General features: G+C 41.4%; 1 protein-coding gene and 1 pseudogene across 8 annotated transcripts in view; one reads left to right on the forward strand and one right to left on the reverse strand.

Moving 5' to 3' along the window:
- The first annotated feature begins 451 nt into the window (after positions 1 to 451).
- The window catches only part of APLP2 (amyloid beta precursor like protein 2), a 70,200-nt gene continuing 53,647 nt past the window's right edge, over positions 452 to 17,004 (forward strand). For 4 of the 7 annotated variants that reach the window (XM_082626510.1, XM_082626511.1, XM_082626512.1 and 1 more), the window contains exon 1: positions 452 to 654. In XM_082626510.1, coding sequence (XP_082482636.1) covers positions 550 to 654 — 105 coding nt within the window. In that variant the 5' untranslated portion in view covers positions 452 to 549. The remainder of the gene's footprint in view (positions 655 to 17,004) is intronic. The other 3 variants (XM_082626513.1, XM_082626514.1, XM_082626515.1) reach the window with 2 other exon arrangements.
- On the reverse strand, positions 14,092 to 16,328 carry LOC309808469 (mitochondrial carrier homolog 2-like; annotated as a pseudogene). The gene has a single exon. The product of its transcript is annotated as a mitochondrial carrier homolog 2-like (transcript).

Here is a 17,004-nt window from a genome sequence, read left to right on the forward strand (position 1 = left end):
TCAGAACCCCAAAGAGGGCGGTACCCAGAGGAATCTGGAAAATACCCCGCAGGGGCGGGGAGTGGGGCGTGTCCGTATCAGGCCGCTGCAGGCGAACAGACGGGCGCATTGCGGGCAGACAACCGTGCACGGTTCCAGAGGCCGAAGCGCGCCCCCGCCCGGGCCGAGCTGCGGGCCCCCACCCACCCTACGCACACCCCCGCGTACACCCCCGCGTCTCGGGGCCTCGGTGTCCCGGCGGGGGCGGGGCGTCAGCGGCTGGGGGCGGGGCCGGGCGGGGGTGCACGGCTGCGGCGGCGGGAGGTGCGAGCCCTTCCGTCCCCTGGTTGGATCTGGGCTGAACAAGGGGCGGTGTCTTGCGGCGGTTCTGCGGGCCGGCATTGGGCGCTGGACATGGAGGGCGTGGTTTTGTGAAGTCAGTTCCGGTCGGTGTAAAACCCCCGGGGCGGCGGCGAACTGGCTTCAGATGCTTCTGGGTCGCGGTCGGGAGAGCTTCGGAGTCTGAGTGTGTGAGCTTGAGCGCCGAGCGCTAGAGCGACCCGGCGAGGGATGGCGGCCACCGGGACCGCGGCCGCCGCGGCCACGGGCAAACTCCTGGTCCTGCTGCTGCTCGGGCTCACGGCGCCCGCCGCGGCTCTGGCCGGCTACATTGAGGTGGGCACCGGGCGAGCGCTCGAGCCCTTTTTCCTGCGCCCGCGAGGGAGCGCGGCCTGCTGGCGGGCGGGCCGTGGGGTCCGGGCCGGGCGGGGAGCGCGTCGCGTGAGGGTGGTGGGGGTGGTCCGGCTCTGCAGTGGGTCTGGCGTGCCTCCCCCGCCCGCCCCTGCTTGGCGCAGCGCTTAGCGCTGGAGGTCGGGCTGCCTCCGGCGCCGCAGAGGCCAAATGAAAGGCATCGGGGTTGCGGGGGGCGGCGGGCCGCCTCGGCCGCCCCAGCCCCCATCCCGCCCGCGGCGGCGCCACATCCTCTGGGGACCCCGCGCGGCCCAGACGCCCACCCCGTCCTCCCCCGGGACCATGCGAGCCTCTGCCGTGCGCCCCGGGGCGGCCCGCAGCCCGAGACCCGGTGCAGCTGGGCTCGCTCCGGGGGCAGCTGTGCAGACCCTGGCCCCGGGCTGGGGCGGGCAGCGCGCTCCCCGCGGGGGGCCGGGGCTTCCCACCGTGGAGCGGCGGATGCGGCCTTTGTTGGCGAGGTGGGCCGAGCCGCGGGGATGCGGGCGTCCCGGCTCGGCGCCGGGGGGAGTGCCGCGGTGCGGGGCGAGCACCTCTTGGGCTGCACCGGAGAAGCTCCGCACCCCGCAGCGGGTGTGCCCTCTCCTTCCTGTGTGCCTCCCGCTCCAGATCCTGCGTGCTGGCATCGGGCCTTCGGGAGGAATTGTTAAATATAGCCGTTTGCCTGAGTCCAATAAACCAGGGGAAACCCCTCTCTGCTTCTGGTGTTGCTCCCTTTTGTGGTGGGTTTCAGCGAGCAGGGACGCGGTACCCGTGAATACGTTGTAAAAACTCTTGTCTAATCGTACTTTTTTGGTGTAAGTAGTTTTTCTGCACCTGATAACCCCGTGGCATCTCTGTGCCGGGAGGATGTTCGAGCGCCTGGGCTCCTGGGTGATTCGCTGGGGTCGGGCCGTGGGGACAGGCGGGGTTGCTGAGGTCCGTGGGTCCTGCAGGGTGGCCTGGACGTGGCCGCTTCACAGAAACCTTTCTGTTCCTAAGGGAGACGTGGGACTTTAATTTTACTTGCCTTCTCGAAATAGTGCTTGAACTGTCGGACTGGAATGTTTCGGGTGTGTAGTTTATTTCCCCTCTTCTCTATTTTGAAAATTACAATGGATTTCTGCGTGGTTGGCTAATTTCAGAGAGAAATGAGACTGGATTTGATTACCTAGGCATTGACTGAGAAGTTTCTAATAAAAACCCACAGTTAGAACGTGTTCTTCTGCAGAATGTGTAAATATTTCCACGATTAGAATAAATCTAATCAAGAACAAACTTCCGATGGAACGGTTTAAAACGTTTGTATTCATCCTGCTTAAAGCTTTGGTTCTTGGGGGGCCGGGGGGGGGAGAAGTTTTAAGTAGAAGTAGTTAATGTTTATATACGCATGCTTTTAGATTAGGATTATTTTCGTTTCCACACAGTGGTTAGTTGGATTTATATCTGTGGTCCGCAATATGGTGTCGCAGGGAAGCAAGCTAGATCATTGGGATGGGAGGGGAAGGAAGAAGATTTTGTATGGAACATAGAATTTAACTCTTAGGTCAGGATGTCAAAAGCCATTGTTCACATTCTTTTACCTCACTTCCCAAAGGTATGAGTAACTTCAGGCACTAGTGAATTCACAAAAAAGGGTCCATCAAAAAAGGGTCCATCAGTTTTAAAGTACATCTTCCTTTCAGGTTTAAATGGAATATTAATACTTGATGCCTGCAGAGAAAGAGAAATGAACAATATCAGAATTAGCTGTTGTGGATTAAATTTGATTATTACCCACATCATTGTTCAATCGGAAAGTCTGGCTAGACAGAAAGTAGGAATTAGACATTTCCCTAAAATGGTTTTTGAATGCTGTGTTATGAAACTTCTCTTCTTTGGAACTGTATTTTTGCCCATACTTGCTAAATTATCTTTCAAATGATTTTTCCTTTTGTCCAAGAGGCAGAATTTCCTTCATAAGTATATAATTTGATTTAGTTTATTTGCTTTCAGGCAAAGGACTGCCTAAGCCTTGATTTAGATGAGAATGGCCTAAATCAGGATTCGCTTTGGGATGGTCCTTATTGAGATTAGCCAGAAGGATTCTAGCCAAATCCCTGATCAAATTGCTTGGCACAGAATTATTGATTGGCAAATCTTGAGTGTTGCTTGGTGTTGACTGAATTAATCTCTTACACCTGTTTAAGAGAAAAAAAGTCTCTGTACTCAGGGTCACTTCCTCTGTTAAATCTGAGACAAGTTCAGTCGTGGGCCTGCTCCCATGTGGGATTCTCAGACGGTATTTGTGCTGAAATTCTGCACTCTGTACAGTGGACATTGAGGCTTCTGAGAGCCAGTTCATTCCACCACATTTTAAAATGAGTGGGCCCTTTGATAGTCAATTTTCAGGAAACTCAACGTATGACATCTGAGGCAGAGGATCAAGAAGCTTTGTGCTGATATTTCTGATTGGTGGTGGAGGGGATGTCACATTATGACCTGGACAGATACCAATGCCTCTGATAGGAACATCAGCCTGTTAACCTCATAATCATGTTAAAATCGTTTGATAAATGTGATGAGCTGAGTTTTGGCAAATCAGGTCCTCCTTTCGCGGGCGTTTGTTTCATCCTCTAAAGCTGGGCTGTCCCACAGTGTAGCCACTTGCAGTGTGGCTGTTGTGATTGAGGAGTGAACTTTCCATTTTATTTAATTTTAGCTAATTTATATTTAAAAACAAATACTCTATTCGGTGATTGGAAAACATTTAACTGTGTTTGAAAGAACTTGGTATGAGTCTGTTTTTTAAACTATTTGATACATTTTATGAAATCTAAACGCAGATCCAGTATTTCTTGTGAAAATTCAGCATCTGAATTGAGGTGTACTGTAGGTGTAAAACGCACACCAAATTTTGAAGACTTAGTATGAAAAAACTTGTAAAATAACTCATTTATAATTTTCATATTGCTTGTATTGAAATGCTAATATTTTACACATTGGCTAAGTAAAACATATTAAAATTAGTTTCACCTGTTTCTTCTAATTTTAATGTGTCTTCTAGAAAATACAACATATGTAACTCATATCTACTGGACAATACTAATTTAATTTCTTGCTTAAGGTTGGTGCTGTGTGAGTGTTTTTATGAGCACAATTTTTAAATGCATTGCTATTTTTTCCCCCGATAAAGTCTTGCTTAAAGTTGGTCCAGTATGACCTTAAGAACAATTTTGAATATTTTTCTTTTACTTTTTTCAATTAGAATTTTTATTTAGAAATAATTTCAAGGTTACAAAAAATTATAAAAATTGTACGAACAGCTCTTATACCCTTTACCCAGATTCATCAATTTAACATTCCTCCTATTCAGCATTTGCTTTTTCATTCATTTTGTTATTACGTAGTTTTTGCTGAACCGTTTTGAGAGCAGGTTGCATACATCATGTCCCCCTACCCCTGAAAACTTCAGTGAGTATTTCCTAAGAACCAAGGAAGTTGTCTTACATAAGCTTAGTACAGTTATCAGCTTAAAGAAATTTAACTTTGATACAATACTTTGATCAAGTCTGCTGTCTGTATTCCATTTTGCCAGTTGAACCAATAATGTCCCTCATAGCATTTGAAAACATGTTTTTTTTGTTTGTTAAAGAGCTTTAGAATTCTTGGCAATAATATGTGAAGGGTTAATTTTTTTCCAAATATAAAAATCATATTTTTAACTTATCTGATATTGTTTCAACTCTGGAAAATCAAAACTTAAAAACCTTTCAGGATTCCTTAATTATATTTCTCTTACTGAATTCTTGGGCTTTTGCATTTTTTTAAAAAATAAGAAAAATTATATAGGGAGTGCATATTCATTGTAAAAATTTTAAATGCATTTGAACAATAAGAAATGAAAAATAATCTGAGATTGTGTTGTCCAGGGAACTCTCACTGTAAACGTTTTGGTGTGGTGTGTATCCTCCTAGAGCTCTCAGGTACATACATTTTATCAAAGTGACACACAAATTGCGTATTGAAGCTGGTACCTAACAATTAGTATTTTGAATTGTTCTAAAATGAACTACTGAAAGAAAATAGTTTTCTGTGTGATAAAAAGTAGGGATAAATTTTTGTACAGTAACTGTAAAGTCTGTGGAGGGTGGCCATTTGAGAATTCGAAATCACCCCTAATCCAATTTTCATGAGTTGTTTTTTTAGTGAGATAAACTAGATTACCTTGACTCTTAATTAAATTTCGTATAGTGTACCTTGATTTATGTCCTAGGATGGAAAGTGAACCATGTAGGCGCATTCAAATACAAACAAGTTCCAGTTCTTTGTATCAGGGACAACTAATAACTACTTTATTGCTGAGAGAAATTTTCTTACATAAGCATCATGAAGGCTTTTTTTAATGAAACTTTTTGAAACATAACTATAATCTATTTTTAAAATACAACTTTTCATTTGTTATTCATCCCACTAGTGTTTATTGAACACTGCTACCAGGTTCTGTGTTAGATGCTAAACAGTGCAGTAATAAAAGCAACTATGCGTAGGGCCTTTTCCTCTGCAGTGCACTTGCATGATGTGGTTTCCAGGCCCTACCCCCAGAGATTCTCATTGAGGATGTCTGGGATTCTCATTGTCACAGGCTCCCCAGGGGATTTTTATGTGCAGGTAGAGAGAAACAAACTCCAGCAAACAAAAAGCCAACAGAACTCATTGGGGGACATTATCTTATGTAAGCCCCCCAAAGTCTGGTGAAGTAGGTATTCGTATCCATACCTAAAACGGGAGTCAGGTGAGGCGGAGGGTTCAAGGCAGTGCAGCAGGGCCAGGGTGAAAATTGGTCTGTCGTATTCTGAGTCTGTTGCTTGCTCTTTCTTCTATATCAGGGTGTTTTGGTTGCAGATTTCTTTTTACTCCGGTCTGCCTGTTTTCTCCACTATCAAAAAACCTGATGTGAATATTTTCTTTAAAAGAAACTAATTTCATAGATGTTGTAATATTATCATGAATCAATATATGCCAAACTGTTAACAGTGGTTATCTTTGAAGGATGTAATTACAGGGGACTTTGCCTTTTTATATTTTCCATAGGTTTTTAAAAACGTCTAATGCTTTTTAATATAATATGCAAGTTCTCTCTTTTCTTTTTTTGGCTGCGTTGGGTCTTTGTTGCTGCGCCCGGGCTTTCTCTAGTTGCGGCGAGCAGGGGGCTACTCTTTGCGGTGCGCCGGCATCTCATTGCGGTGGCTTCTCTTGTTGCGGAGCATGGGCTCTAGGCGCGCGGGCTTCAGTAGTTGCGGCACGTGGGCTCAGTAATTGTGGCTCGCGGGCTCTAGGCGCAGGCTCAGTAGTTGTGGCGCACGGGACTTAGTGGCTCCGCGGCATGTGGGGTCTTCCCGCATCAGGGCTCGAACCCGTGTCCCCTGCATTGGTAGGCGGATTCTTAACCACTGCGCCACCAGGGAAGTCCCTATCTTTGTATCTGATAACAAATTTTAAGGAAAGAAACGGTGACCACTTGTGGGGAATCTTACCAAAATCAGTGTATGGGATTATTGGAAGAGAAAAGGTTACTGGCACCAGATTTATGATCATTGGCCTAGTTGGTAGACAAACTATTAGGAAGAGGCTGACACAGTAACCAATTTGACTGGAATAAGGTTGTGGTCCAGAAAAAAGTCAATCAGCATTTAGAGTGGGGCACCTGTGGTGTGGGTTAATGGAACAGCTCAGCACAACCTTTCTACTCTGCCTTCCTCAGCCTCACGCCTCCTGTGGCTGCAGAATGGCTGTTGCAGTTTCAGAGCACGTACTTTGATTTGATAACATCCAGAGGATTGTGGGGCTTTCTCAGAGCGCATCAGCACAAGACCCCTCAAGTCTTACTGTACAGAATTATATCAGGTGCTTCCAGCCACACCAGTCATGGGTGGGGAGGGGATGGTCGCGCTGTGATAGGCTTAGACTGCACACTGGGTTCTGTTGGAAAAGAGGGCTGTGGACGTTGGGTAGATAGCAACCCAACGTCTGCTACCAGGGCATTATCTGTTCGGGAGGTTATATAGCTAGGCTGGCTGGAAAGAAAAAGAATGAATGTATTCTTACCTAAATGATCTGTGAGTTAAAAGTTTGCCGGTGAAATTGAGACCTCCAAGGAACCTCTCAGGTGATGTATCGGGATCTCGGCACGTCCTTTTGAGGGATATTGCCATCCAGAACAGAAAGGCAGGAATGGAGGAGTATGTGAACATTTGTAAGGGAGGTAATCAGCCTAGAGAAGAAGAACACATGGGATTTAGTGTTGGTGAAGAATGTGAGCATTGTCAAATTTTTATATATTGGCTCTGGAAGGCTAAATAGATGACTTACCTAGGCTGAAGCAGAATTTTTACCTGGAGAAATGAGCCAGTAAGAGTGTGAAGAGTATAGGACACTTTAATTATGAATATGACCAACATAGTATAGTAAATATATACAAGATACTCATATCCACCACCCAGTTTTGTGAAATTTTAGCACTTTCTGTTTTTGCTTTAGCCTGTTTTTTTTTTTTTTTTAAAGAACTAAAACATCATCAGTAGAGAAATAAAACATTGTTAGGCCTCCTTTGAACTTTCCCCCATCCCATTAACCTTCCTTTCCAGAAGTAACGCTTACCTTGAGTTGGGAATTCAGCATTCCCACTCGTGTTTTCGTGTTGAGAGAGACCCCTTTCATCTCTCTGGATTCCGAAGAAACTTACCCAGGCTCTTAGAGTTGTAATAAATATTTATCAGTGCAGAGTGCTAATTGTTCGAGCATATTAGGATGATTTTAGAAGGTAACGATGCTAAGATATTTGAACTGAAAGTAAGGGTAGCCCTGTGCTCATGAAGGTGCCAAGCACTCAAGGCAACATTGCAGCCCTCTCCACCCACATCTCAAGCCTGGAATCTTTTTGAGCTTTTAAAAATTTAAATACACAAAGGAAAAAAAGTTATAGCTCAGTGTATTTTCGTAAAACATACTTGTGTGACCACTGCCAAGGTCAAGAAATAGAACATTCCCATCCCTCACTTCCCCCTCCCCCTTCCTCTCCCCCAACTACTATGGTGATTATGTCTTGCTTTTCTTTTTTATAGTTTTACCACCCAAGCGTTCATCCCTAAACGCTGTAGGTTAGTTTTTCCTGTTTTCTCGCTTTATATATATATATATATATATATATATATATATATATATATATATATATATATATATATATATATATATCTGGCTTCTTTCACTGAACATGTTTTTGAGGGTCATTTGGATTGATGAGCATAGCCGTGGTTCACTTGTTTACACAGCTGTATAGTATTCCAATGTATGAAGAAACCACAATTCGTTCCACTGTTGATGGACATTTGGAATGTTTCTGGTTTGAGGTTATTGAGATAATACTGTCCTCTCTGCTGCTTGCCTTTTTACGCTATTCTTAATGATGTCTTTAGAGGAAGTTCTTAAGTTTAATGTCTAATTTATCAGTTTTATTTTTTTTTAATTATGGTAGGTGCTTTTTGTGTCCCATGTGAGAAGTTTTCCCCGCCCTGAGGACATAGTTATTCGCCTGTTGCCTACTAGGGGCCTTTTGTTTTGCCTGTCACATTTGGAGCTACAGTTTACCTGGAACTGATTCTTGTGTAGATATGAAGTATTGGTCTTTTTATTATTATTATTTTTTCCGTATGGCTATCCAACTTGCACCATTTATTGTCAAGGTCTCCTTTCCCTTCTGTTCTCCCATGCCACCTTTGTTGTTAATTAATATCTCTGTATGGATGAGTCTATTTCTGGGCTCTCCTAATCCATTGATCTTTTCTGTATCCCTGTACCAAGTCCACACTGTCTTAATGACTGTGCTTTATAATAAGGTTTTTTTGTTTTTAAAATAATTTTATTTATTTATTTATTTATTTATATTTTTTGGCTGCGTTGGGTCCTCGTTGTTGCGTGCGGGCTTTCTCTAGTTGTGGCAAGCGGGGGCTACTCTTCGTTGAGGTGCACAGGCTTCTCATTGCAGTGGCTTCTCTTGTTGCAGAGCACAGGCTCTAACAGCGTGGGCTTCAGTAGTTATGGCACACGGGCTCAGTAGTTGTGGCTCTCAGGCTCTAGAGTGCAGGCTCAGTAGTTGTGGCACACGGGGTTAGTTGCTCCGTGGCATGTGGGATCTTCCCGGACCAGGGCTTGAACCCGTGTCCTGGAATTGGCAGGCGGATTCTTAACCACTGTGCCATCAGGGAGGTCCCTATAATAAGGTTTTATAAGTACTAGAGCAAGCCCTTCTGCCTTGGTTGTCTTCAGTAATGTCTTGGCTATTCTTTAACCCTTTTCTTTCCATTTACATTTGCCACATTTAGCCAAAAACACTTGTTGGAATTTAGATTCGATTGTATTGAGTCTGTAGTTGAATTGGGAAAAATAGACATTTTTCCAATACTGAGTCTTCCAACCCAGAAACATGGCATATACCTTTATTTAGGTCCTCTCTAATTACCCTCAGTGTTTTATAGCTTTTTGCATAGAGATCTTGTACATTTTATATTGGATTTATTTATATAGATATTTGATTTTTTAAAATGCTATTGTAAATGGCATCTTAAAGTTGTCATTTTGTTGTGGTTGTTGAAGTTGATATTTTCAAATTGATCATGTATTCAGCGGTCTTGCTAAGCTTGTGTACTAATTCTAATAATTTATCTGTAATTTTGAAAATTTCTGAGTATATTCTGTGAATTGTGACAGTTTTATTTCTTTCCTTTTATTTTAAAAAACGAGATATAATTGAATATAACATTATGTAAGTTTACGGTGTACAGTGTTCTGATTTGATACATTTTTATATTGCAGTATGTTTATCATTGTACCATTGCTGCTAATACCTCTATCAAACATAATTATAATTTCTTTTTGGTGGTGAGAGCTATTAAGATCTAGTCCTTTAGCAACTTTGAAGTTTATAAAACAGAATTGTTGACTGTAATCACTGTGCTGAATGTTAGATCTCCAGAGTTAATCTGCTGTTTACAAATTTGTACCATTAAACAACATGAAAGTTTTGATATATAATATTTGCATTATCATTCAAGTAAAAAAATAGATTTTTCCATTGTGGTTTAATTTTTTTACCCACAGGTAATTTAGAAGTACACTTCTTAATTTCCAAAGATATGGAGATTATCTGGTTGTCTTTTTGCTGTTTATTTCTAAGTTAACTGCATTGTGGTCAGAGAATTAGTCTGTATGGTTTCGGTTTTTTGAAATTTGTTGAGACTTGCTTCATGACCTAGTTTATGATAGAATTTTTGTTGTGTGCATAGAGAAAATGTTTATTCTGTAGTTGTTACTTCCAGTGTTTTATATGTATTCTGATCATGCTGTTTTCATGTTCAGATCTTTATTCTTATGATCTTTTAAATCTTCTTTTTTTCTTTTATTGAGAAAGGTATGTTAAAAATCTCCGACTGTGATTTTGGGAATGTTGTTTTTCTCCTTGTCATTCTGACAATTTTTGCTTTGCTTATTTTGAGGCTGTTATTAGGTGCATACAGATTTTAAATTGCTATCTATTCCTGAAGAACTGGACTTCTCAGAGTTATAGTTTCCCTTGTTATCTCCAGTAAGGTTTTTGCCTTTATCAATACTTTGTCTACTATTTACATCTTTGTGTTTTAGATGTGTTTATGGTTCTTTTTTCTTTTGTTAACTTAGGAGACAGTGTTTGTCTTTTACTGGAATATTTAGTCCATTTACATTTAATGTGATTGCTAAAGTATTTGGGTTTTCATCTTATTTAGTGTTTTTTGTTTGCTCTGCTGGTTCTTATGTTTCTTTTTTTTCTTTTTTTTAAATTGAAGTGTAATTGGCACATAACATTATATTAGTTTCAGGTGCACAACATAATGATTTGATATTTGTATGTGTTGTGAAATGATCACCACAGTAAGAGTAGTTAATATCCATCACCACAGATGGTTACTTATTTTCATGTGTGTGTGATGAGAACTTTTTTTTTTTTCTGTATGCGGGCCTCTCACTGTTGTGGCCTCTCCTGTTGCAGAGCACGGGCTCTGGACGCACAGGCTCAAAGGCCATGGCTCACGGGCCCAGCTGCTCCGCGGCATGTGGGATCTTCCCAGATCGGGGCACGAACCCGCATCCCCTGCATTGGCAGGCGGACTCTCGACCACTGCGCCACCAGGGAAGCCCGAGAACTTTTAAGGTTAACTCTCTTAGCAACTTTAAAATATACAATACAGTGTTATTAATTATAGTCACCATGCTGTACATTACATCCCCAGGACTTATTTATATTATAACTAGAAGTTTGTACCTTCTGACCACCTTCACATATTTTGCCCGCCCTCCACCCCTCAACCCCCACTTCCTACCTCTGACAATGAGTGATGTTTTCTCTATATCTACGAGTTCAGTGTTTTTAGAGTCCACATATAAGTGAGATTATACAGTATTTATCTTCCTCCGTCTGACTTATTTCACTTAGTGTAATCCCCTCAAGGGGATTATGTTGTTGTTGCAAATGCTAGGATATCCTTTTTCATAGCTAAATAATATTCGTGTGTGTGTGTGTCTGTTGTGTGTGTGTGTACACCATATTTTTTTTATTCATTCACTTATTAATGGACATTTAGGTTGCTCTGTTTATTCCCTTATTTAACTCCTTTGGAGGTGGTTATTATTTTACTTCTCTCTCCTATTACTTTGGAACATATTTGTATAATCTTTTGTTTTCCCTTTAGTGGTTACTTTAGACATTTCAATATCTTTCACTTAATCAGTGTCTTATATTAATTGATATTTTTGCCCTCCTCCTGCTCAGTAGAAGGTTATTAGAATACTTTAACTCTATTTAACCCCTCTCAACATTTTTGCCATTGTTGTTATGTATGTTAATTTCATTTAAACCCCAGAAGACCTCATACAAACCATGTTTTATAAAGTCAAATGAATTTAGATCAGTGATTATGAACTTTGGAGGCACACTGGTATCATCTGGGGGAACATTTACAAAACACAGATTGTCTGCGCTCCAATTCAGACAGATTTCATCAGGGTCTCTTGAGGGAGGGTGTCAAATTAGTGTTTCTTAAAAACTCCTCCGGTGATTCAAAGATGCAGTGAGTTTGAAAGCCTCTGATTTAGATTTACATGTTCTCTTTGTTATTCTTCCTGCCTTTTGTATCTCCGACCTTCGTTTTGGGATAATTTTTTGTCTTCCAAGACACACTTTAGAATTTTCTTAAGGTTGGCTGGTGACATATATTCTTTCACCAAATACCTGTCTTAGTGTCTTTCTTGCAAGATAGGTTCATTGGGAATAGAATTTCTTTCATTGTTTTAAAGATCTTATTCTTTATTCTATTCCTGGTCAATATCTTGGTGTTCAATATTATCAATAGCTTATTGGAATTAACTGTCAGATTGTTGTTCCTTTGAAGATAATGTGTCCCTTATCTCTGACTACTTAGTAGATTTTCTCTTTGAATCTGATTTTCAGCAATTTTACTATGTACCTAGGTTTGGATTTTTAAAAAATGTATAGTCCCTTGGCATCCTTGGGGGATTGGTTCCAAGACACCCCTACCCCAAGTACCAAAATCTGTGATGCTCAAGTCTGTTATGTAAAATGGTTCTAGTATTTGCATGTAACCGTCAAATATCCTCCTGTATACTTGCAGTCATCTCTAGATTACTTAAAATACCTAATGCAATGTAAATGCTATGTAAATAGTTATAAATATAATGTAAATGCTATGTAAATAGTTGTAAATATAATGTAAATGCTATGTAAATAGTTGGCCCATGGCAAATTTGAGTTTTGCTATTATGAATTTTCTGAAATTTTTTTCCCCTGAGTAGTTTCAATACATGGATACACAGTCTGAGGATATGGAAGGCTGACTGTCTTCGGCTTGTAGAGCTCCTTGAATCTGTGATTTGATGTCTTTCATCAGTTTTAGACAATTATCAGCCATTATCTAAGGATTTAAGTATTTAAATATTGCTTCTGCCTATTTCTCTTTTCTCTGGGACTCCAAAAACAAACATCGTAGACACTGTTACTCTGTCCTGTGTTTTTCCATGCCTCATTTGATAGCTTTTCTTTTGACCCATCTTTCGGCTTACTAATGATTTCTCCAGCTATATTTAGTCTACCATGAAGTCCCATCCATTGAGTTCTTAATTTTAGTTGTTGTGATTTTCAGTTTTATAATTTAAAAAATTTTTTTTTAATTGTTCCTAGATCAGAGATGAAATTCTCAATTTTTGTCTTTTGTGTCTTTGAACATGAAAAGTATACTTGGAGTCTCTATCTGGTAATTCCTGTGTTTGGGGTCCCTGTGGATCTTTTCCTGTTGTCTGTTTCTGCTGGTTATTTATTCATGTTATCTTGTTTCCTTGTTTGTCAAGTTATTTTTGATTATGAGCCATACGTTTTATTTACACAAATGCTTATAGATTAATTTAAGGCCTAGGCTAATGTTATGCTCCAGAGAATGTTTGATTTGCTTCTACCTGGAGTTTGATGAACTAGAGATCCAGGATCTCTCATTTCACGGATTGAGAGGATTGGAAGTTGAGCTGCAGTCTCTGTGAAGTCCTGTCAATTCTGGATTACCCTTCTAGGTTCAGCCTGCATTGGGGTATCAACTCCAAACCACTAGTGTATTTCCAAGTATGTTTCCTTTCTCCTCTCCCTCCTGCCCTGGACTCCAGTCCCTTTCCCGTTGGTCCTTACAGGCTGTTAAAAGCACTGCTCAGCTATTCCCTTTAGGATCTTTCATCATCCCCCGAGGAAAAAAGCCCTGTGAGCTATATTCATCTCCTTGGACTTTCATCCTCCTCTGGTTACCGACCTAGGAAATCTTCACTGTCTTTTTAGGTCCCTACTGCCTTTAACTAAATGCTTTTTAAAAAATATTTACTTATGTGGCTGCGCTGAGTCTTGGTTGCCGCACGTGGGATCTTTGTTGCCGAGTGTGGGATCTTCATTGTGACATGTGGGATCTTTAGTTGCAGCACGCGGGATCTCGTTCCCTGACCAGGGATCGAACTCAGGCCCCCTGCATTGGGAGCTCAGAGTCTTAACCACTGGACCACTAGGGAAGTCTCTAACTAAGTGCTTCTGAAAAATATTGTATGTTGCTTTTCTAGCTGTCCTCATCAGGAGGGTTGGTCTGAATTACCTAGTTGACCATAGTTGGAAATTAATTCCCTTGAAATTAGATATCTACTGGGAGTTTATAGAGAGAACCTGTGTTACTTTAGGTATTGGGGAAGAAGAATAGACAAGCAGGAATAGAGTGGCAGATTCTGGTGGTGGTGGGAGTGATAATAACAGTGATAGTTATATTGATGGTGCATGTACTCACTGAAACCTTTGAACTACCTTCTGGGACACATACTGTGGTTATCCCTGTTTTACAGACATAGGAACCAAGGTGTGAACAGATAAAGTAACTTGACCAAGGTCACAGTCAGTAAGTGATGAACTGGCTCTCAAGTTTGTGCTAACTGGTAGAACAGATGGCCTGGTCAGAGGCCTGGAGAAGGGATATCTCAGGTCAGCATGGGGCCACCAAAGGTTTATGGAAAGTTACCAAACAGTCAACATTTGGGCAAAAATTTGCAATAGGTGATTCTTAGTAATCAGAAAGTAAAGAGAAAACTCTTCTGAGGTTATTTCTCCATCTTCCTCCACTACCAAACCAGTATCAGGTCATGGAATTTAGATTTACAGTCATTGTACGTTATGACTTGAGTGTGTATCATCTCAGGAACCTATTTGCTACTTCTTACAGCCTTTCATTAAAGACTGAGATTCTAAATTGATTTTTTACAGATGATTATTATGGTGACTCTTAGTGTGTATCCTGTGTTAAAAAATATATATATATATATGGTCATTGTGAAAAATCTGGAAAACACAGGTAAAGCTAAAAAAACAAACAAAACAAAACAAAAAAAAAACCAGAAAGAAATTAACTGTAATTTACCATCCAGGTAAGTAACTTTAAAATTTTCCTGGTCTGTGTTCTGGACATCTTTGTTTTTTGAAAGGATGGATTCCCCCTTACATGTTTATAAGCTGTTTTTCTGCCTTTGGACATATTGAAAAACTTTCCAAGCCATTAAAATATTTTACAGCATCACTTTTAATTGAATCACCGTTCATGGTTTGGGGCATTTGAACTCCCTGCATTTTTAAATATGCAATATCCACCACTTTTAGTTGCCTTCCACACTCTGAGTTTGGAGTACTTAAGCTGATGCACAAATATTTTGAGTTATTGCATGAGAATGCTGCCTGCCAGCCAGTGGTTGGATGTTTGCAGCAGTATTGGAACCATAATTTGAATATTTTATTGCGTTTTGCCTTTATTTTATTGTTGAGTAGCACATGGTTTGATGGAGTTGGTGCTTATTTGGTGCTTTTGAGATCTAGAGTCTTTGAACTTAGATGAACACACAATGGGCTCAGTTATGTAGAAAGAACTAAGGAATATTTATAAAATGATAGAGTTAAGTTTTTTTTCCATTTTCCCAAGATTAAATGATTATTTAAAAAGTGTGCCACACTATATAGAAATCAACATTCTCTCCCATAATTTTGAGCATCTGGGACTATAGAAATGTCACTGTCCCTGCCCCACATCTTCAAATTAACATTCTTAGGTCACAACAATAAGTGTTCTCATAGGGGACCTTCCGGGAAAGCAAGCTATTTCCTCCGCTCATATTTCCCTCTTTTTGTAGCATGCACCAGTAATCTATCCAAGAAGAATATATTGGGGAGTAGGGAGGGCATCCACCAGCAAGCCCACGGTTGTTGACAGCCATAAGATTAGAGACAAGCACAAAGGGGTACGTCAACATACTGGCAAAAAATCCTGTGGCAGCTTGGGAATAACTCTTCATTTTCATTCATGGTGGAAACCCCACCTTCCAGTGCATAAGTGTTGACAAGGTAGGCCAGTGAGTTACAGAGCCACAAAGAAATGCTGTCACCTAGGAGGTGAGGAAAAAGACCCGCAAAAAATCCTAGGATGGCTTCTTCCTGATAGATAGTTGCTAGGAAGCCACAAAGTCCACAGTACTTGGATTCTCTGCCAATGAATTGTACCATAGATCTCAGAGTGATCACATGGAAGGGATGTGTGATGAGAGTAGCAGCAGAACGAGCCATCACCTCTCGAGTTGTCTCCTTGATAACTCGATCAAAGGAAGACGAAACTTCTTTCTGTACATTTCCAGATCCTGACTCCTCAGTATTGTCACACTCCTGGTAATGCTGTAAAACTTTATCACGGACCACAGTTCCAAGGACCCCTGAACACAGTCTTGGAGTTAAGCCTGTGAACAACCCACGCTTCCCACTGATGCTCGCAATGTGCTGAGCATAATGAGAGGCCAGGAAGCTGACAAAATTGCTGCCCCAAAATATTTCATTCTGTTGTTGGTGGAAGAGGCTCATATCCCACCTGGATGAACACCTTCATGTACATGAGCGGCTGGGACAGGATGGTGAGACTGGAGCCCGGGAGCACCTGACTGGCTGCGTCCTTCACGATGGCATCCATGGACGGACAGATGGAGCCACCAAGTGACGAAGCTGGTCCCGGATCACGTGCCAGGACCGCTGGCTTCACTGGCCCGCCCGCCCGCGGTGCGCCTAGAATTAAGTTTTTAAGGATAATTTTTTCCTAAAACACTGGAAGTAGTTGAGATTTGTATAAATTATTAGCTTTCTAGTGACAGAACCGCCCCCCCCCAATAACATGCATATCTTTGAACTTGCCCATCTTTTCAGGATTTTATGTAAAAACAAGAGTCTTCTAATTCTGTCATTTATTTGTTTCTTTATAATTTACATTTCTAATTTTTCTTTAATGCAAACAGTATGCAGTAGATACCTCTTTTTATCCTTTTAGCTGTATCTCAGATTGACATTTAAAAGAACCTTTGGATGTAACTTGTTACAGAGTTGAAGACTTTCCCTGGTAACTGGTTCATTTGAAGTTCTTCATGGTCATCACTCTTGGCAGACATTTATTAAATTACTGTCTGCAGGCCACTGCATAGGACACGTAGCACACAGCTGAGGGCGACATATATTGGGTTGTGGCCAAAACGTTCATTTGGATGTTTCTGTAAGATGGTTCTGGCAGTGCTTGGTTGTCTTTAACTTCATGTGAAACAGTTCTGTTAGATTGTATTGTGACAGCTGTCGTGTGAGTAGGCTTTTTTTTTTTTTTCTGCGGTACGCGGGCCTCTCAC

Source organism: Mesoplodon mirus (assembly GCF_964341445.2).
Source record: "Mesoplodon mirus genome assembly, chromosome: 7".
Lineage (NCBI taxonomy): Eukaryota > Metazoa > Chordata > Mammalia > Artiodactyla > Ziphiidae > Mesoplodon > Mesoplodon mirus.